The following is a 20,747-nucleotide window of genomic DNA, read 5'->3' as shown; positions in this document are numbered from 1 at the left end:
TTACCATATTCACAAATACACCCAGCATTTTTATCCAACTTTTGAGTAATGAAAAATTATTTATTGTACTATACAACTTTTAAGAAAAGCAGATAAAAAAAAGCTCCAAAGCCAAAGTGCAGAGTAATTTTAGCAAAAGAGAGAGGGGGATAAAATTATAAAATTGCGGAAGTGGGTCACAGATTTTTAATGGAGTACCCCCTTCTCGATTAATCACGTTCCGCCTCAAAGTGTCGTTTATGCAATTCAACCATAAACAAAGCTGAGCTTTATTTGAATATTTACAGCTGACCATTCCCCAAGACAGAAAAAAAAAGTTATTAGAAAATTTCGGTCTATCGATTGTGCCTTTTAATCTTGGTGATGATTGCCATGCACGCAACATTGTTAGGAACGTCTTCGCATCAAAAGACTCCATAGTGTTTTCAAAATTGGTTTTCATGACTATCTCATCGATGCAATCAGAGATTGGAAATTGAGCTCTTTAGAAAGAGAGTTTCTCATTAGATAATTGGTATAATTGAGCAAAAATTTTTATTAGGTTGATTTATTAGTTGGGGTGTTATGTAGTCTCAATGAGGAAGGATTGCATTTTAATCCTCAATTTTGATCTAATTGTTTGGCAATTCCTAATTCCAAATTTGAATTGGTCAATATTGCAGTAAGAGTAAATGAAGGAAAATTTTTAAATTGGACTTTTGACGCTCAATGGAGTCAATAAACTTCCTGGATTGCGAGCTCTCAAGTGTGCTTTAATAACTTCATTAATTCTATAATTCCATTTGAAGAAAAATAAATTGAATCAATTGCACCATTTGTACTATTAATTAAAGATGGTAAAGATACTGAATTTACTATTTCTACTACTATTTATTGGTCTCAAATGATTATTGCGCTCGTAATCTACGCAAAACCGTTTCTACTGTTTTTGGTAATGATCATTGGCCGAAATTATTTGTGGGTTATGAATCGGTTCATTACCGGTTTATAACCGATAGGTTATACTAGACCAATTTAACGTAAATTCCAAGACCTTTCCAACGAGCCCAAACATGATGCCATTCAACTGATAAATACATTCTTAAAAAGCTTTTAAACCTTTAACTATGAAAAAACCGAGGAATGATTCAACGGTATTTTCGTATAAGGGCGAAATGTCCGCCTGGATACCCGTCGAATCATTGCTCTACCTGCCGATTTTACTCGGAGGTTTTTTGAATTGTAACGGTATATTCTAGTACATTCAGAGAAAATCTGCAGATTTTCGGCAGAATTTCTCTGTAGAAAATCTGTAGATTTTCGGGAGAAATTCCACCGATAATCTGCAGATTCTCGGCAGAATTTCTGCATTGGAAATCTGCATAGTCTCCATTGCCTCAAACAAAAATATTGTTGATTTATCAAGAAACCGTAGCAGTTACAAAGAAAATGGTATGCTCTGCTTAACAAGCATTTCCGATTAAACATTTTAGATAACTAAAAAGTTGCGAGCAGAAATACTAATTTCTTAAAAATCGCCAATCAAATGATACAAAACACGAAATTTAGGTCGACACTATGCTTAAAGTTTTCACTTTACTATTCTCTACTTATAGCACGGCGTCGCAGAATTCTTTATTTTATATAAACGCTGTGATATCACCAAGAATAACTCTATTGAATTTTGCAAACATAAATGAAAAATATTCCATCTTTTCAGACACAGCTGTCTGGAAAGTCTGGAATGTAGAAAAATCTACAGAAAATCGGCAAAATATCTACAGAAATTCGTCAGAGTATGCACCAGTATTCGTCAGAAAATCTGCAAAAAATTCTGACGAATTTTGTCCCAAGCCCAAATAAAATTCGTAGGAATATCTACAGATTTCTCGGAAGATTTTCGGCAGAGGTGTAGATATTTTCTGCAGAAAACTTAAAGATATCTGACGAAATTATTTGACGGGTAATTACTAAAACATATCCGAAAATGAAAAGGAGGAGGTTTCTTTTAGAGGAGAAAGGGAGGGGTAGGGGGAAAATGAGGGACATATAAATGATCCTTGGGTTGACTTATGGGGAGAGGAGGCATAGGTCACAAGTCGCTATCTCTAACCGTTTGGCCTGTAGAGCTAGCTACAGCCGGACGGACAGATGGACAGACGTATAGTCGGACAAACGGACAAAAAGTGTATATCGTAGGGAACAGATGAACCATATTAAAGCGAAAATGCGCTCTGTTTTAATTTATTTTCGATAATTTTTAGGCGCATAAGGCTCATAGGGCTCATATTTCATCTAAATATGACAATGACCTTGAGTAATTCATTTTAAACGTTTCTCAAGGTAAAAAGTTAAGCAGTTCTGTAGGAGAATTCTGTAATTTTCGTGGCATTGTCACGCGTGAGTTCGAAACCTGACAATGCCATTTGAACTTTTTTTTGTCATATCATATGAGTTCGAAAATGTAATTCATTGATTTTTTAATGAAATCCCTTTACTTGATGATTTTATGAAAATACAGTACGTCTTGGTTGATTTGTTTAACAAAATTTATTGTCATTTGAATTGCCAGATATCTTAAATATGTGACTTCTGACAATGTCACGTGAACTCAAATGGCAATATCATGGCTACAGAATCGCATTTTCGAAAAAGCTCTCCTAAGATTCGAAATTCGAACCCAATTTGTCATATGGCATTGCCAGAGCGTTACAGAATTCCCTTTCTGGGAAGCATATTTTATCAACCGATTGTTTCAAATTTGAATTTGTAGGAAAGGTCTTGTAATGTTACGTTTTCTTTAACCAAATTGGACAAGATTGTGCCTAAGTCATTAGACTTAGGCACAACTGTTGGTACTACTGTACTTTGGATGAAATATATAACTCACATTGAATATTGTGAACAAAAAGATAGTACGAAAGAAGAAGTAAACTTTAGTTTTTTCTTGTAATCGAAATCTCTTAGGGCAAGCTAAAACCAAAATGTGAGACCGATCCATGGCATAGAAGCCGAGCTATTGAGAAAAGAAAATTTGGGGGTGTTCCAAAATGAAAAAAGGGTGGGAGAGATCTCGAAAACCGCTTTTCGATATCTCTTTTCGTTCTCTCTCCAGAAGCATTTGTATTACATAGAAAAAGACGGACGAACGAACGGTCACAAAGATCGGTTTTCGACCGGTAAAACTTTAGATTCATGCAATTCGAACAATCATTTCCAGGAGAACAAAAAAATACCATTTTGACCTCTCTTTGACCTCTAAGATTAAAATGGGTTTACAAAGCTAATGTATGATAACTTTTGTTTAGTAAGCCTGTTTCGAAAACGGTCTGAGAGTGAGATGGGTAGCTATAGGGTAAGTGTGCCAAATTCCGGCTAGCTTGCAATTCCGGCCACCTGTTTTATTCCTCGAATTTCCATGATTTTTTAGTTTTTACATACTCTAGAGATTATACAATGCAAAAGAATAACAAAAAATGTAGTTTTGACAAACGAGTTGACGTGAAAAAGATTTTGGAAGAATTCCCGAAGGGCAAGGAACTATGAGAATGAAGGTGGCCGAAATAGGGCAAAAGCTATGTCTACATTTTTATTAATTTTAAAATGTATTAAGAATGATTTTAAAGTAAATAAAGACGATAAACTGTCTACAAGGTTGTAAGCAACACTCCTAAAGTAGAAGGAATTAAAAAATTAATTTCTATTAAAGATATTACATTTTAAACTTGAGACTTTGGCGCTTGCATGCAACTATGCCGAAATTTGGCACACTTACCCTACCGATATTTTAGTCACTCTCTCCGAGATATCATACACGTGTTTGTAAAACAAAAGTTACAGTGAATCGTTGTGCACAGCCCATAAGAAAATGCAGTGGTGCTGATCACTGGAACAAATCCACAATCTCAAATCAATATTATCTCGGTATTTGGTGTAAAGAGCGATATGAAAGTAGAAGACACGAGAAACAAGATTCGCTTTGGAAGGCACGAAAGAACAGGTATGAGGGTCGTTTGTTGGAGTTGGTAGATATTGGCCACAGAGTTTAATGGTTCAGTTACCTAGTTTTCTCTATCTTTCCATACTCTCGCACTATTATTATTTATTAGCCACAGCATAGTCATTTATTGTGCACCTTGTGGCAATTTCTGCGCAACATAGAGAGCCATCTTTTTGCTTTTAACTTTTGACGAGAGCGAGTTCTACTACTTCAACTCTCGTTCTTTTTCCGATTGAGATGATGATGATGGTCTCACTATTTTCTGCACATACACACGCCAAAGAATCATTTTACAAAGAACACCGTTACAGATGAAACTCAATCATGGCAAAATAGTTTTTTTTTACTTTGAGAAAATTTTTCTTGCTTACCTTGTAGAGTTTCTCTTTTTGATACCACACATCCTCCTCATCCTCCTGCTGCTGATGGTATGAGTGATCGAGATTGAGATCATCCCTTGAACGGGACAGAATTTTGCGCCTTGACACCATCTCACGTGGAAATGTTTCTACAGGACCGAGACTGCAAGAAAAAACGTGCCCAAGAGCAGGTAAAAAAAGAGAGATCATTAGCACAGAAATGATAAATTTACCATTTACCATAGGAATTATTTGTAATTTATTGAAAAGTCTACAAGTAACATACAACAAAAAAACTAAGCAACTATTTATGCTGTGGAACTTTGGAGATGAGATTTAAATTAAACCGCGAAACCATCACTTTGGGCTATTTGTTACCCAGTCAAATGGTGACGCTTTTTACCTCAGCATCTTGCGCAAGAAACTGGGTAATAAATTATGTATATATCATGAAAAAAAATTTTCGCGATATTTCAACTCATCTCAACACTGTTTCGCGAGTGACTTTTTTCATCAGCACCGTCTTTCAAGTAAAATGAAAAGCTGGTAAGCTTTTGAAGTGGTGTCAAAATTGCATTTTATTGGTATTAAATTCAGGTTTAACTTCAAAAAAATTATTTTAAATAAAATGACAATTGATTACGCAAAAAACAGCAACAAACCATTTGCAGAGAATCATATTTTCTTAGATAAGGCAGATGAGAGACATTTGAGGTTATGTTATGAATATTTTGAAGTGAAAATATTGAATCAGATCCCTTGAGGTTATGTTGCAAAAGTAAGAGCATTTCAATTGTCGCAGTACTAATACAGTAGACTCTAGCTAATTCGGCTCTTTCAGGATCGGGCAACATTTTAATTCGGGAAGTGGTTAATTTTGAAAAAAGTGTGTTGACATTTTTCAAGTTTGGGGTTATGATTATCGAATTAAGCAAACATTCCCAAATTTTTCACGGTTTAACTTAGTTATGGTATGATTTAGCATTATTAAGACATTTTAATGCAATTCACAATAAGTATGAGTATCTAAACTTAATATGAGTACGCAAATGAACAAAAAATCGTTGCATTTCAAATAGTTTGATGCCCGAATTTCTCTCTTATTTGGGTGACATTTCGATCCCAAATGCCCGAATTTGAGAGAGTCTACTGTATTATACGACCACCGGTAACTAAGAACATCTTCAGTCTATCTGCAAGTGCTATAAAATCATTGTATATAGCAAATCAACTTTCGCTTGACCGAATTAATATTGAACAATTTGAACAGAAGAGATAAAGATAATGAAAATGGGACCTTTGAGGTTATGTTAAGAAGATCGCTATGTTGTTTTCTGATGCTAATGGAATACGGTACAAATGTTTTAAAAGAAAGCGTTTATTATTAATTTCTGCCAAGAGAATCAAACTCAGAGCTCCATATTAAGATATTAAACGTTTTATAGATTTGAGGTTATGTTTCTACATAGGTTGAAAATTGCATAAGAGCTTTTATCTAATGTCAAGATAACCTAAACTGAACGGTGTTAAAGTTGTATTGTGAAAAGTATTAAAGATCTGATTCTTTTGAGGTTATATTAATAAAATTTGGTTCAGAAGCAGAAAATCTGCTTAGAAGATTCAGGTTCAATACAACTTTTAAAAATTCATTACAAAAACATCTCATTCATGCAACATTGATCAAAATTGAAAAGAATAAAAGGATATTGGAGATAAAAGCATTTTGTATAAGCATTTTTTATATCAATCATAAGGCTGTTCAGACAAAGTCCTAAAAGTTTGTAAAGGCCTCTACATATTGAGAGTAATTTACATCATAAATCACATTTTTGACAGAATCATGACGTTTTCACTATAACAGAGTGCAGTCGATTTCCTTCAAAAATCAAGCTTAAAGATATGAACTCTTTGAGGTTATGTTCAGAGTGAATATGGGTTTATATTGATCCTAGGGCTATTCAGACAAAGATTTAAAGGTTTGTAAAATAAGAACATACATGTACAACAGAACGTATATTAATTTAGCATACTATTGATGCTCAATTGATTAAAACTGAACAACAAAAAATGAGAGTCATTTGAGGTTATGTTCAGAGTGAAGACACGTCAAGAAGGAACCTAAGACTATTCAGATACAGTTCTAAAGGTTTGTAAACGGTCTAAAGTTTGTTTGTTGTAAGGTTTGTAAAACGCGTCACTAGGACTACTAGGGCTATTCATACAAGCTTAAAGACTTAATAAACCTTTAGTATTGGACAAAACCTTCCATTCGAAATTGTGTGATAAAAAAAATCAACACTGAGAAAAAAATGGGGGTGCAATTAACTTTTTTTCCTCATAACTTTAACACTTTTTAGGTGTAAAAATATATCAACATTTTCTAATGTTAAATTTACACCTTTTTAAGGGTAAAAATAACATAAATAAGGGTAATTTTAACCCATAATACACCTAAAAAGCATAATATTTACACCGATTTCGGATCAATACTGCAGGGTAAAATAAACATTTCCGGAATTTTATTTTAACTTTTTCGGGTTTCTCTCAGTGAATATATGGAAAATTAAGTTTATTTGAGGTTATGTTCAGATTAATAACTGCTTTTAGCACATCTAGAACTATTCAGATAATGGTCTGAAAACACACAATTGGATAATAAATTTCATTTAAAGCCAGACTTATCAAAATTATAGAACCTGAAAAAAAGATTTAAAGAAAAAGCACTTTTGAGGTTATGTTCAGAATGATCCTGCGATTACAGCGCCACTTGCGTTGCTTTTCACAGGTTTGAATGTCTTCAAAACTTTTTTCAATCAATTTAAGCTTTCTTTTGACCACAAGATCTCAATTTGATAGCCATAAAAACAAAAACTGTTAAATGTATATTTTTGTACTTCTGTTGCACTGAGAAAAAAGAGGCTGCGATTAACCTTTTTTTCGTCATAACTTTAACACTGTTTGGGTGTAAAAATATATCAACATTTTTTAATGCTAATTTTACACCTTTTAAGGGTAAAATCAACATGAAAGAAGGGTAGTTTTAACCCATAATACACCTAAAAAGGGTAATATTTACACCGTTTTCTGATCAATGCTGCAGGATAAAATTAACATTTCCAGAATGTTATTTTGACTTTTTCGGATTTCTCTCAGTGTGTATAAGATCTCGGCTTTCAAAACAAACATTCAAATAAATAAAAAGTACTTTGACAGAAGATTCCAAATTCTCTAACTGACACAGTTTTCTTGGACTTGGAAGAACAATGCTGGTCTTACAGCATCAGAGCACTCAGGTGGATGAACATGAAAGACCTGAATGTGTGCAAATTGATACTTCGGTGTAAATAGAGAAATTGACGAATTATGTAAAGAGCCAATTAGATGTCCATCGTGTGTGATTGAATGCCAAATAAATTAAATATTCCGCAAGTCTCTCCCTTGTCAACGAACTTGTTCCATCATTAGTCATGCCAGGTCCATATCTGGCTCCATGAGAGATATTTCGTCAGAACAAGTATCTAGATCTTCCTCGCCAAACTCCTGACCACAGAGAGGAAATTCCCCCAGACCCAAAACAACGTCTCTTGGGCAAATTGGTGGGTGAAGCAGTCGCACCATTAAAGCGACTTGATGTTATTTATCGCACATTTTGTGGAAGGCTCCGCGAAGAATGTCGCCAAGAAGCAAATATCATTGAACTCTTGCTTGGGTGTTTTTTTTTTCCTTTTATTCAAAGATCCACCTCTCAATTCTTGGATTCTTCCGTGTGTTGATCGAGAGACCGTGGACGTGATTTGCACACTCACAGCTCAATTTTTTCTGGTCTTCCTCCAGGTGAGACGCATATTCTGCCCACTGGGCGCGGGAAATCACAAAATTGATCCATTTGGTGTTGAAGATACCTTGCAACGCACTAGATGATTATTGTTGAAGAGAGTTGGCGGATTGAGTCATACACGTGGACAAATCCCGGAGTTCAAATGAAGCAAAAAGTCAGTGCCATGAAATGGCAAACTATTTATAAACTTCCACGTAAACGGTCACAGTGAATTGCAATGAGAAAAATTATTTTATGAAATATTTCGGTTAATGTGGTTGTGGGTAATTTTTCAAATTCCATCAGAGGCAGGTGAATTAATCAGATTTCGCACCAAGGTATAATGTCACTCTGCTGCAATTGCATCACTCATATAGTCACTTGGAACCGAAGGGCTACTCGCTGTACTCACGTTGAAGTCTTTCGTCTTCTCCTAGTTCAAGACAAAATTCAAGATGTTTTTGTAGTCGGAACTACAGAATCAAGTAGGGGAATTTTGCAACGATATGACAATGTCATACACTGAGAAAAAAGAGGATGCGATTAACATTTTTTCCTCAGAAATTGAACACTTTTTAGGTGTAAAAATATATCAACATTTTTTAATGTTAGTTTTACACCTTATTAAGGGTAAAATTAACATGAATAAGGGTACATTTAACCCCTGATACACCTAAAAAGGGTAATATTTACACCGATTTTGGATCAATACTGCAGGGTAAAATAAACATTTTCGGAATGTTATTTTGACTTTTTCGGATTTCTCTCAGTACAACAATATGCTTCAGAGCCCTTGCAATTAGGTCCTTCAATTGGATACATTGTGGGTCCGTTCCTCCGTTCTAGAGAATAACCCGAGAGATCCTAGACGATGATCTTCTCTATATCATGGTTTTAGTGACCATAAGGGAGACATCCAGCTCTACTTTATATTGTTGTGGATCTAGCCACCATAGAACTTGGATTATACTCAATTTACAACTTAGGATATAATTCTTGCGAGCAACACCTTTCGCTGAGGTACAATTTATACAAGCCGAAAGACCTTGCGTATGAGCCCTTTGTTTGTTTTTCGTGGTAATCTGTCCCGGATTTTGGATCAATGCCAGTGATTACTGTATCAACTAAAGCTGTCCATGAAAGTACAATGATTTATTAAAAAGTTCCTAAAAGTCCAAATGAGTAACCCCTTGTTTACAAAATTCAAGTGTTTTTGACGTCATTTTTGAGACAATATTCCAGTGAGTGGACTTGATGGAAAATGTCATAGTAAATTTTTAAATTTATGAAGATTATTAGCGTCTGATCTCGATGACTGGATCATTCAAGATCACATGAAGATCATGGAGAGTTTTGATTGAGTACTTTACCACAAAACTGAGTCATGAATGATGGGAAAGTTCTAACCAAAACCCAGAAAGAATATTTCACCCACAGCATGAGTCAGAGAAGGTAAAATCAGTGATCTTGATCTTGTTGGTCCTCATAAGAACAAAATTGAGCATTTCTTCATAAGAAAAGCACCAGAGGAACTAACAAAAAGATCTTCTTGAGACTGTTGGGAGTGTAGTGCTAAGTACCCAATTTATAAGATTGTCCTATCTAAGCTACCACACGTAGGACTTTGAGAGAAAAATGATCTCTGTGGTCGATAACTTCTCTAAATATGGTTTCCGCCGCAATTTTATTAATTTCCAACGTTACTATCCCATCTACTGTGTTTATTTTGAGCTCATTGAATGCAATCCGATGGACGACACAAGTCGAGATAAATGCACAATAGACATGCACTGGGCGACACTCCGTTGGTACACATGTAAACCATCGCCAGTGACTAAATGATAAACGATCTCTTTGATATGGAATCTATACAGTTTGCTCCTTCAGGACAATCTTTGTCTCATCTCAACACTTGCTTCTTTTTTCCTGGCCTCTCAGCATTTGACGATCCCTTTGACGTCCCCTATTCATTTTCCCATCCTCTGCGCAACATATTTTCCACCAACAAGAAAACCGACTGAATCCAGCAAGTGGGAGGCAATTTTGCACATCAATAAAATATTCACTCACGATTTTATTTGTCGTTCCTCTCAACAACGTCTTCTCTATTTCTTTTTCTTAGCAATTTCTTCAAGTTATCCGCTGATTTTTTTTTCAACATCGCTCCTAATGCCAATTCCACCCACACAGCAGGTCAAAGAGGCGCTTGCCGCTCTCAAACAACCGATCTCAAAATATGAATTTAAATTGAACTAGAATACGTTAAAAAAATGATGGATTGGATAAGAAAATAAAATTACATAAATTGCAAATTAAAATGATTCAATAAGATCTTTTTTTCCAAACACTGGTTGGTATTTCCTTCAAGTTGAAAAGACGAGGGAATAAGATTGGAATTGTGAATACAAAATGTTAGAAAAAGGTCTTTGGAGAACAATTTGATTTTTGCTCTATCTCAATCTCGCAACATAAATCAATTTAATAATTCTTCACACTTTCCACACTTTTGTCTCTATTTTCAATTCAATTTGCACTTCCCCGTTATACTACTTCAAATCGCATACATTGTGAACAATTTGCTAACTCGGTCTAACAGTGATCTCCAGAATTCTATGAACAGGATCGCAATGGTTAGACAAAGCAGTTTAGTTCTCCTTTTGTCCTACAGGTTATTTTTTTTTTAAAAAAAGTTAGGTTATGTTGAACATAACCTCAAAAAATCCATTGTGATTAATGGCCTCTACACATTGGGAGCAATTTTTGTCAAAAATTGCCTTTTTGAAGGAAATTCCCTGCAGCGTTGTAGGGGGAAACGTCAAATTTCTGTCAAAAACGCAATTTTTGACGATAATTGCTCCCAATGTGTAGACGCCTTAAAGCGGTGGAAGTTTAATTTTGGCTAATTGGCTCAATTGTCTAATTTTTTGAGGTTATGGTGAATATAACCTTAAAACATTAATCTTGACTGAAGTGATAGTAAAACTTCTTAAGTTTTCCTTTCTGAGAAAATTGTATCGGTTGCATCAGAGGCATGACATTTCCTATGTTTCCCATATGTTTCTAGCGTGCCGAAAAGACTTTTGGGTTTATTAGCTGTTTTCCGTCAGTGTAGAATGAATTAGCAAAAAATATAAATACAGAATAAAAGACAACTTAATATTGAATTGGCAACTGAAAACTACAAATTGGCAACCTACGTAGTTTTGGAGATATCTCGCGAAATATCTAGGAAAACAGCGAAAAATTTACACTAAAATCGGTCGCATTTTTCAGAGCTAATGTCACTCCCTTGGGTTGCATCGACCGTTGTCGTATCTGTATTTCTTTTGTGTGAAGCTTTCACGCAAGAGGCAACGTTTGTACCGTGCACTAAATACAGGTACAAAATAAATCGTCGGTTGGATCAGCAACTGTGCTAACTGCATTTCATTGCAAACTCCAAGCAATGATGTGTCGTTTGCTATGAAAGTAGATACAAAGCAAATACATTTAGCATAGTTGCTGATCCAACCGACGAAATGCAGATACGACAACGGTCGATGCAACTGACGTAATATCGGTGATTAATTTTTTCGAATCAGTGTTTTTCGTGTCTTTTTTTTAAAAATTGAATAGAAAGTCGCTATCAAGGCCCATTTAAATCGAGGTGTTTCAAAATGCATTCAATTGTTCTGTGAAAAAGAACCCAGAGTTGAAACAACCCTATCGCTGTTTTCGATTTTTCGATTTAAGAATATACTTCAGGCAAGATGGTTTTCATTTGACAAAATTATCTATGACATAGATTCTATGTATCATATTCGAGTATCGCGCAGCATGGGAACCACAAAATCAGCAAAAAAAATTAATAAAAGAAATGATAAAATAAAAGAAAAGAGAAAATTAACCATAAAATAGCGAAATCTAACCATTTTGCGATTTGCAAGAGGGTTTCTTAACCCTTTAAGGACAATTGGAACACCGGTGTCCCATAAAGAAAATAATTTTTACCTGACTACCTAAAGTTATTTTTTCTCATATCTGTACATAATTGTAAAGTAGAAGGTTGAATGAATCTAGAATATTTTTTGCAAGTCTCTAACTACTTGCTATGTAGTAAATATTTAAGCTTGAAAATGACGAATTTTTAAATTCTCAAATTCATAATTGATTTTATTTATTTTTTATACTTCCAATTTTTTTAAGCAAAACCCTTTTGCCAATAAAAAACTACAATACATATATGTAATATTTTTCATTAAAGCGAAAAAGATTATTCATTGGTATTCTCAGAAAGATTACTTAAATTTTTGGGCTATTTTTGTCCCTATCGTTCATAGAAGCACAAAATACACCGAATCAGATTCTATTGGACTTTCCAAGGTTAGATGTAAGACTTATCATTGATTATGTTTCCCAGTTTAATTTTTATTGTTGATTTTCAGTCCGTAAAAAGTGTCTCGTCGTTAAAGGGTTAAGAGTACATTTAGGCAATAAAATATCTGTAAGGAACACCGCGATGTCTTTACTCAATGGAGGCAAAAAATGGGTTTCTTCACCTTCTAGGGGTAGTCGTTCCACCAGGGGGCATTTGTTACAGGGATGGAGGCTCCTCTAACCATATGCTAGGTACCATAAATGTACTTATATTAGATCTTCTAAAAATCTCCTAGGGGTTTGTGCCTGAGGTAAAATCTGCCATAATCCCCCTAACAGTGTCTTAACTAAAATTAAACTGTAGGGGGTTTTTGATAAAAATGATTAAAAGCGACATTCGGAACTAGTAAGAGAACCCTATCGTTGTAACCAAGCGCCTGGAAAGTTGGCCTTTTTATATGGAGCTATTTGAAGCCAATTCCTAAATTGATCTCGGACTCAGCTCACAGTGCCCCAAGGAAAAAAATTATTTAAACAAAAATTTAGTATATTTATCCCTCCATACGGAAAGGTATCTTATAATACGGAAAAACTTGTCACTTTTTAAATATTTAGCATAACGATCACGAGTGCAGAAAAATTCCCATACGCATTTGTATGTGAAAGTAAGAAATTGGCTTCAACTTTGAAGGCCACTCGACGGGGACTAGGTTGTAACATTGTGGATAAGGAGATGATTCGACTACTAAAGCCTAGAAACTATCAATTGCTTCATACTTGAATTTTATAGAGGATTCGAACCTAGGAACTATACTTTATAATGCCAGTGCTTTGTTTATTTAGCTACTGAAGCTTCTCTCCACCACACAGTAAAAAAATTTACAAGGATAATCGTTGGTTTGCTTTTTTACCACGATTATTCTTGTAAAATTACACAAATTATGTATTTCAACAAAACGTGTAATCTGAAAATGCGTAATTTAAATTTTATTTAATTGTAAACCGTGGAATCAACTGGGAATGATTACACAGTTTTGTATATTTTCTTACATATTTCGTGTAAAATTACACAGTTTTCAAATAAAAGGTGTACAAATTACACAGTTTTCAGACAAAATGTGTACAAATTACACAAATGTGTATTAGTACACACGATTACATGTTTAATGTAAAATTTACAATGAAAATCATGGTAAAGCAGCCAAAAACTTTTTACTGTGCATTCTTAAGCCAGCAGCTCCCGATTTCTCTCATCTTGAACTTTTCAGATGGTGCAAACTTCCTCTAATCGGTGCTAGTCGCGCTGCAGTCACATATGAAAACAGGAAATGCATCATGGTCAAGAGTTATCGACTTGCCGATTAGATATAACACTTTTGACACCGAGTGTTTATTGTATTGCAATTTGCACGGTATCATCAAATGACTGTGAATCACTGATACGATCGCACACCTCGAGGAATCAGTTGCAATGCACTTTGTAGTAACTGATGGTAAATTGGACAGGAAATTGTAGAAATTTCATTCTTTATTCTTTCCGTTTTTTTTTGTGCTTGAGACACATACCGTGCGTTGCACGAAATAATAATAAAAATAATTGTAAATTCACCATGCGCAGCTGTTTCATGTTTTAAATGTCTCTCTTGCAGCAGTGATATTCCCAACCAAAAAAAAAGAGCGCCTTGGAAGAAATTTTCAATAGACCAAAATATAAAAGATAGCTTCGAAAATACTAATTGAGATATTGGAAGAATAAATTCGTCTTCCACACACAATTGCTACAAATGTCCGTGTAATTCCTGATGTGGCGTTAAAATGGATATTGCGTCACATCCCACGCACTTGTTTGAGGTACTTTGTACCTTTGTCGCCTTCGTCATTTCCACGCTTTTTTGCTTTGGCCATCAATTGATAGAAGTCTCTTGCGGGGTCTATTTCCGAGTTAGTGGCAGCATAAGCGTTGACGACAGCTTATTTATGTTCCTACCGATGTTCCGTGTCCATCTGTCTCTTGGTCACATATCAAAGTCCAAACGAGGCGGCAAAGAAGATCGCGAAAGAATTCCAGCAATGGTAAATCTGTGGTAGGCATTTAGAATGAAATTCTCTCCTATTCTTTCTGCACTAAACATTTACTTCTTTTGCCACCATCCAGGTCTTTAGAGTCATGACGCTCAAGGGAAGAGGATTTAACAATTGCCATAAACCCATTGCGGACTCTACTTGCTGGTGATTTATGTTTGTAACATTTTATCCGTAATATTAGTATTTATATAGAATTGTGTGTTGATCGTACAACAAATGGTTAAAGGGAGGAAAATCCCTAAGACTATTGAGAGCAGAGGTAGAAACCTTTGCAAACTATCCTCATTAATCCCTCTAAAGTAGGGGAAGACATTCAGGCATCGCACACACCCTGGCTTTAAATGTTTAACTTAACTTCAGACTAGCTATTAAAATTTACCATAGGTAGATCAGATTCATTCAAGGAATATAGACAAAATGCAAAGTGTTCGAAGCCAAAGTGTGTGCGAAGCCTGAAACCTTTCCCCTACATACATGCCTATCACCATACAATCAATCTCATCCACCTCTTCCCAATCCTTTTGCCAAAGGAACTCCTGCAAATGATTCATTGGGAATAATTAAAACAATTTCAGCACCATTTGTGAAAGAACTTCATTCTCCGATGATTTTATGAGGAGGCATATTTCTAATAAATCCGCCCACAGTGTAAACATTCTCAACTGTTTATTTTTTCTTCAGGTTTTTTTTCTGTTAGTGCATTTGAAGAAGAGAGTCTCAAATTAAAATTATCCAAACGTTTCACCATTCACTCCTTTTCACTCCAAAACCAACCACACACATGAAAAACCACAACTGAATGTGAATTAACTAATCACTATTCCGTTTATGACTTATTCATAAATTTCCCCTCCAACAATCACTTCATAAACCGTATGTTTTATAACAATTATTTGTTTCACTTGAGGCATGTCTCATGGTGTGGACAGATACAAGATTTAAAGCTAAATGCCTTAAAAGAAAACCTGAATTGATAGGTCATATGGGACAACTTGTGCTAAATTGATCTACAGGTGGAAAGACAATTTGGTTGGGTCTCTCGGGGAATTCTGTAACTTTGACTTTTATTCATGATTGAGGAGTTCGTAGAGCTTCCTGTAGTTGCCATTTGATACCCACCAATCTTTAATATATTTATCGTCCTGTAGGGGAATTCTGTAACAGTATGACAATGTCATATGACAAATTTTTATATTGTATTTTTGGAAGAATCAATCAAAAATCCGTTGCTTATCAATTACTAAGAGCGTTTAATAAAGTTCTTTGCAGTGTGCATTCGATATTCATATGGATTTAATGTTGTCCTGCTCCCGAATTTGTCATGAAAATTTGTCATATGACATTGTCATATTGTTATAGAATTCCACTACTGGAGGGGAATACTGTAACAGTCTGGCAATACCTTATGACAAATCCCGTTCGAATTCGAATGTCAAGAGAGCTTTTTCGAAAATGCGATTCTGTAGCCGTGACATTGCCATTTTAGCTCACGTGGCATTGTCAGAAGTCACATATTTGAGATTTCTGACAATTAAAATGACAATGAATTTTATTGAACAAATAAACCAAGATACACAGTATTTTCATAAAATCACCAAGTTAAAGGGATTTCATTAAAAAACCAATGAATTGCATTTTCGAACTCATATGATATGACAAAAAAAAGCTCGATTGGCATTGTCAGGTTTCGAACGCGTGACAATGCCACGAAAATTACAGAATTCCCCTACTGCTCTCGAATGTAACCTCGAAAATTTGTCATATGATTTTGTCTTATTTTATAGGACAAGGGGGTACATAGGGGACATAGGGTACCTTACTGATACACCTTTCATATCAGGAAAATTTCATGAAATCAAAATTTACATCCTTTGCTCACTTTAAGGTTTCGTATATGTCTATCCTATTCTTTCGCACTATTCTTCTTCTTCTTCTTTTGAACGTCACAATAAATTCAATGCGAAGGAGCAAGAGTGGGATAGACATATATAAAACGTTTGAAAAAGATAGTATAATGTGAATTTTGACTTTGTGAAATTTTCCTGATCTAAAAGATGAGATCAGCGATGGAAGAAAGTAGTGGACAGTGTCCTTAAAGAATTGAGGGTGCTGAGGTACTGAAGATACATGACATGATTGGAAGAGGTTAGTGCGAGATGATATTCAGTGAACTTTAAATGGACGTTGCATCTACAGAAGTAAGTGAACAATATGACGAAGGTATGAGAATTGTCTGTTTTGATAGTTGTTACCGAAAACCCGGAGTCAATATCCCAGATCGTTCTGCCTAATAAAGACGCTAGCACAATCATTTCAATAATTCATAAATAAAATATTAGCTACAAATAATGTCCAACGCACAATAACTTTTATTTAGTAAACATGTTTTCACATTTCAATGAGAGTGAGTGGCATCTAGATCTAGTGATCTCTCTCTATCTCATAGGAAATTTTAAAAACATGTTTATAAACAAAAGTTATTGTGTGCTGGGCATAAGAAACAGCAAAATATTTCTTTGTAGATATAAAAAAAAGTCAATTTATCTTACTTTATTTATATTTTGAAATTTTATGAATTACTTTTTTATATTAAAAAAAAACTGTCTTATAAATAAAATATTTTAAAAGCTATTGAGATGAAATTAGATAGATTTTAAATGTCTTTGATTATAAAATAATTAATAAAACAAGAAGTGATTAAGCATTACTAAGCCTTTTCTACTTTTTCGATTTTAATTGACTAATTTGAGAGGAAACAATGTTTCCTCTCATTGAAAATCTGAATTGAAAATCTGAAGTTAATATCATCACTTGTATCGATTATTGCCGTAACTCCAATTTTTCGACTTTATGTTTTTTATTTATTTTTAAATTTATACTTTTTTATTTTATTTGGAATTAAAAAGTGTTTATTCTCTCTAAAAATCCAGGTTTTACTTAATTTTTAACAATTAAAATTGATAAATCGAAAAAAAAAACAAAGATAAAGCGGCATTTAATGCAAACGACGATATTTCTAACCATTCAGAATTTACATTGTAAAAGTATTTTTTTCTGTAAATAAAAAATGGGTCCTAACTTTAACATTTAGCTAAGACATCAACCTTTATATCTAGTTGATAGTGTCATGAATTAATTGATTTTCAATTTTGTAACTAAAACAATAATCGCACAACCGATAACTAATTTTTATCCGAAATTGAATTATATTGCTCCTAAGGTATTTTTCAACCCATTATGAACATATAAGTAATTTTGTCCAAAAATTATTCTCTTACTCTTAATATTATTTTGAGGAATCTTTTGAGTGATTTATAAATCAGTCCAAATCGGTCCAAATCGGTTGAGAACCGGTAAACGGTAAATAATAGGAAAATACTTTTGAGGAATACCATCTTATGGCCTCTACACAAAACTTATCTGTTTTTAATCGTAAATTGAAGTGGAATGATAACTTTTCGATTCTATCGAATCGGTAGTATCGATATATCCGTATTTCTTAGATTTAGTAAATGTCGAATTTTTAGACATTATTAGATCATTTATTGTTTCGTTATTAAAAGAATGTGACAGTTGATAAATATTTTTTGATATTGACGTTGATATTCTCCACAAAAAGAGCAGTCGATACTATCGAAAGAAAATTATCATACCGACGACTCAGAATAAGACTCGACAACTCGAATTTCTATAAAACTTTTTTTTTCAATTTTTGGGTCACTGAGAGAAATCCGAAAAAGTTAAAATAAAATTCCGGAAATGTTAATTTTACCCTGCAGTATTGATCCGAAATCAGTGTAAATATTACTCTTTTTAGGTGTATTATGGGTTAAAGTTACCCTTTTTTCATGTTGATTTTACCCTCAAAAGGTGTAAAATTAACATTAAAAAATGTTGATATATTTTTACACCCGAAAAGTGTTAAAGTTATTACGAAAAAAAGTTAATCGTAGCCTCTTTTTTTCTCTGTGGTACTACTTGACATCTTTTACCTTCTTTCTGCCTATTGCATATAAAAATTATTTATTCTAAAAGTTATAAGGTTTTTAAATCTTATAAACCTTATACATCATGCAAAATTTCCAATTAAAATTGCTCTTCTGTAAAGTTGACTATTTGTGAGTTATTCGAGTCTTATTTTGAGCCATCGATGTCACATCTGATCTGCAGTATTTATAAACTCTTAACTTTCCTCAAAGGATTTGAAAGAAACTTCAAGAAGGCCTTTCATCGTTCTTTTCTGAGAGGTAAGAGCAGCATTAAGATGGCAATTTCCGTATTTTAGCGTAGCTACAAAAGTAAATAGTAAAATAATATGGAATCCCAAGACATGGAATAAAATTAAAATGCATCAATTGCAACTGTGCATTGTAAGATTAATTTTTAATCAATTGCTTGTGGAAAGGATTACTAAGATAGAGTCTGAGGATGGATATCTTGCAGTATAAACAAAATACGCATCATGCAGAGTTAACAAGTGCGGAGAAAATAAGAAAACCCATATGCCTGATGTCTAAATATAATAGTAACAAATGTGCATTCATTATCTAAATAACCCAACAGCTATGAAGCTCTTCGGACATCAAGCAGAGACCATTGAGGGCGAGACATGAGCCTGAAGATGCCGAAGATGAGGTGCACAGAAGGGCTTGTCTTGTTCAATTAATTACACAAAATGTTTCATCATCTTGTTCTCTCTCCATCTATTCCTACTTTTTTTTTCTCCCTTTTAAAAAACCTTCACTATGTAAATTTTTTACTAGCTAAACACACAAAAGATCACAATATTTTTTTTTCTATAGTAGTTCTCAAATAGATCATAACTCGTGAGCATTTAGTAAGATTACTGCAAGAAAATTTAATGCAAAATTGATTCGAGTGATGATTAACTTCGCACATTCCTTTAATTGTCATGTCCATTAAACTCCAATTGCGGAGGAGGAAGCAATTGAGAGACGAATTTAACCTTCACAATCTCGATCGAGTAAGTGACACACATCGCAGTGTGATGGATGATGGAAAATATTGCGGGAAAAGAATTCCTCAATGATATCCAATGATCGCAAATTGAGATCTTTATGGATCAATTGTCCAGGGGATAGTTTATGGGGCAACAAAGTATAGCTTCATCACTTGGAGATCATCCTAAAAAGCGATCACTCATCAATGAAATGACTGAGCAACAATGAATGGATTTCTTTCTCCGCTGGAGCAATAATATTGTGAATAATAGTAAATCAATTTACTAAATAGAAATCGCAACAAAAGCGACTATTTGTAATGAGACTCTTGCCACATTTGTTCCATAACATTCATTGATCTCATTGCGTCTAAGCATGGAAGATCCCTTTCAATCAGTCACGACTACACATGGATGAATTGTAATACCCAAGTAGCATTTTCAAGGGAGATTAGCGTTCGATGTTCACACTCTGGATTCCGAAGATATATCTTTAAACGGTAAACAGAGCGTCGAATCATGAAAAGCCAGAAATTTTGGCTGGGAATTTAATTTATCTAGATTTTACGTCCAGAATGACTCTTTAATTACCCTCTGATGACTCATAAATGACTAACAAATGAGCGCTGCCGCAGTGGCTACTAGTGTTTCTTACTGTGTTATCACACTTGCACATTAAAATTTTAATATGATTCACATTAATTGTCGCTGGTGAGAGTCCAAATGTGTAATTTGTGTGTTTGAATCATTTTATGTTCAAAATTTGGTCTATTTGTTGATAAAAAGGTAGACTTGGCCCGCAAAATTTGATATAAATTGATTTATAGCATTAATGCGAAAAATTAATGCGATTTTCTCTTTAATTTTTTAATGTGAAAAATATTTATGCTTTAGGTAAATTTAAACTTATTTTTGCAGGCCAAGTCCACTTCTTTATCAATAAATAGAAAAACCCCAAATATTAAGTGACTCAAAGACACAAATAACATATTTGGACGCTCACAAGCGACAATTAATGTGAATCACATTAAAATTTTAATGTGCAAGTGTGATAACGCCGTTAGAATTACAGTAGACTCTCGCTCAATCGGCTCTTTCTCAATCGGGCGAAAAATTTTATTAACAATTTTTACGTTTAATTATGAAGCTAATTTGCACAAATTCGCTGTAGTTCTTCCTATTTTATCGTGA

General features: G+C 34.1%; 1 protein-coding gene across 1 annotated transcript in view; it reads right to left on the bottom strand.

The window, feature by feature from the left end:
* LOC129800522 (uncharacterized) overlaps positions 1–20,747 on the bottom strand; it is a 256,784-nt gene that overhangs the window by 143,617 nt on the left and 92,420 nt on the right. The window contains exon 3 of the mRNA XM_055844976.1: positions 4,351–4,501. Within this exon, the coding sequence (XP_055700951.1) occupies positions 4,351–4,501 (151 nt within the window). The remainder of the gene's footprint in view (positions 1–4,350; positions 4,502–20,747) is intronic.

Source organism: Phlebotomus papatasi, chromosome 2, assembly GCF_024763615.1.
Source record: "Phlebotomus papatasi isolate M1 chromosome 2, Ppap_2.1, whole genome shotgun sequence".
In the NCBI taxonomy this organism is placed as follows: Eukaryota; Metazoa; Arthropoda; class Insecta; order Diptera; family Psychodidae; genus Phlebotomus; species Phlebotomus papatasi.
Note: the sequence above shows the minus strand (reverse complement) of the source record. Positions and strands in the feature narration are given on the sequence as shown.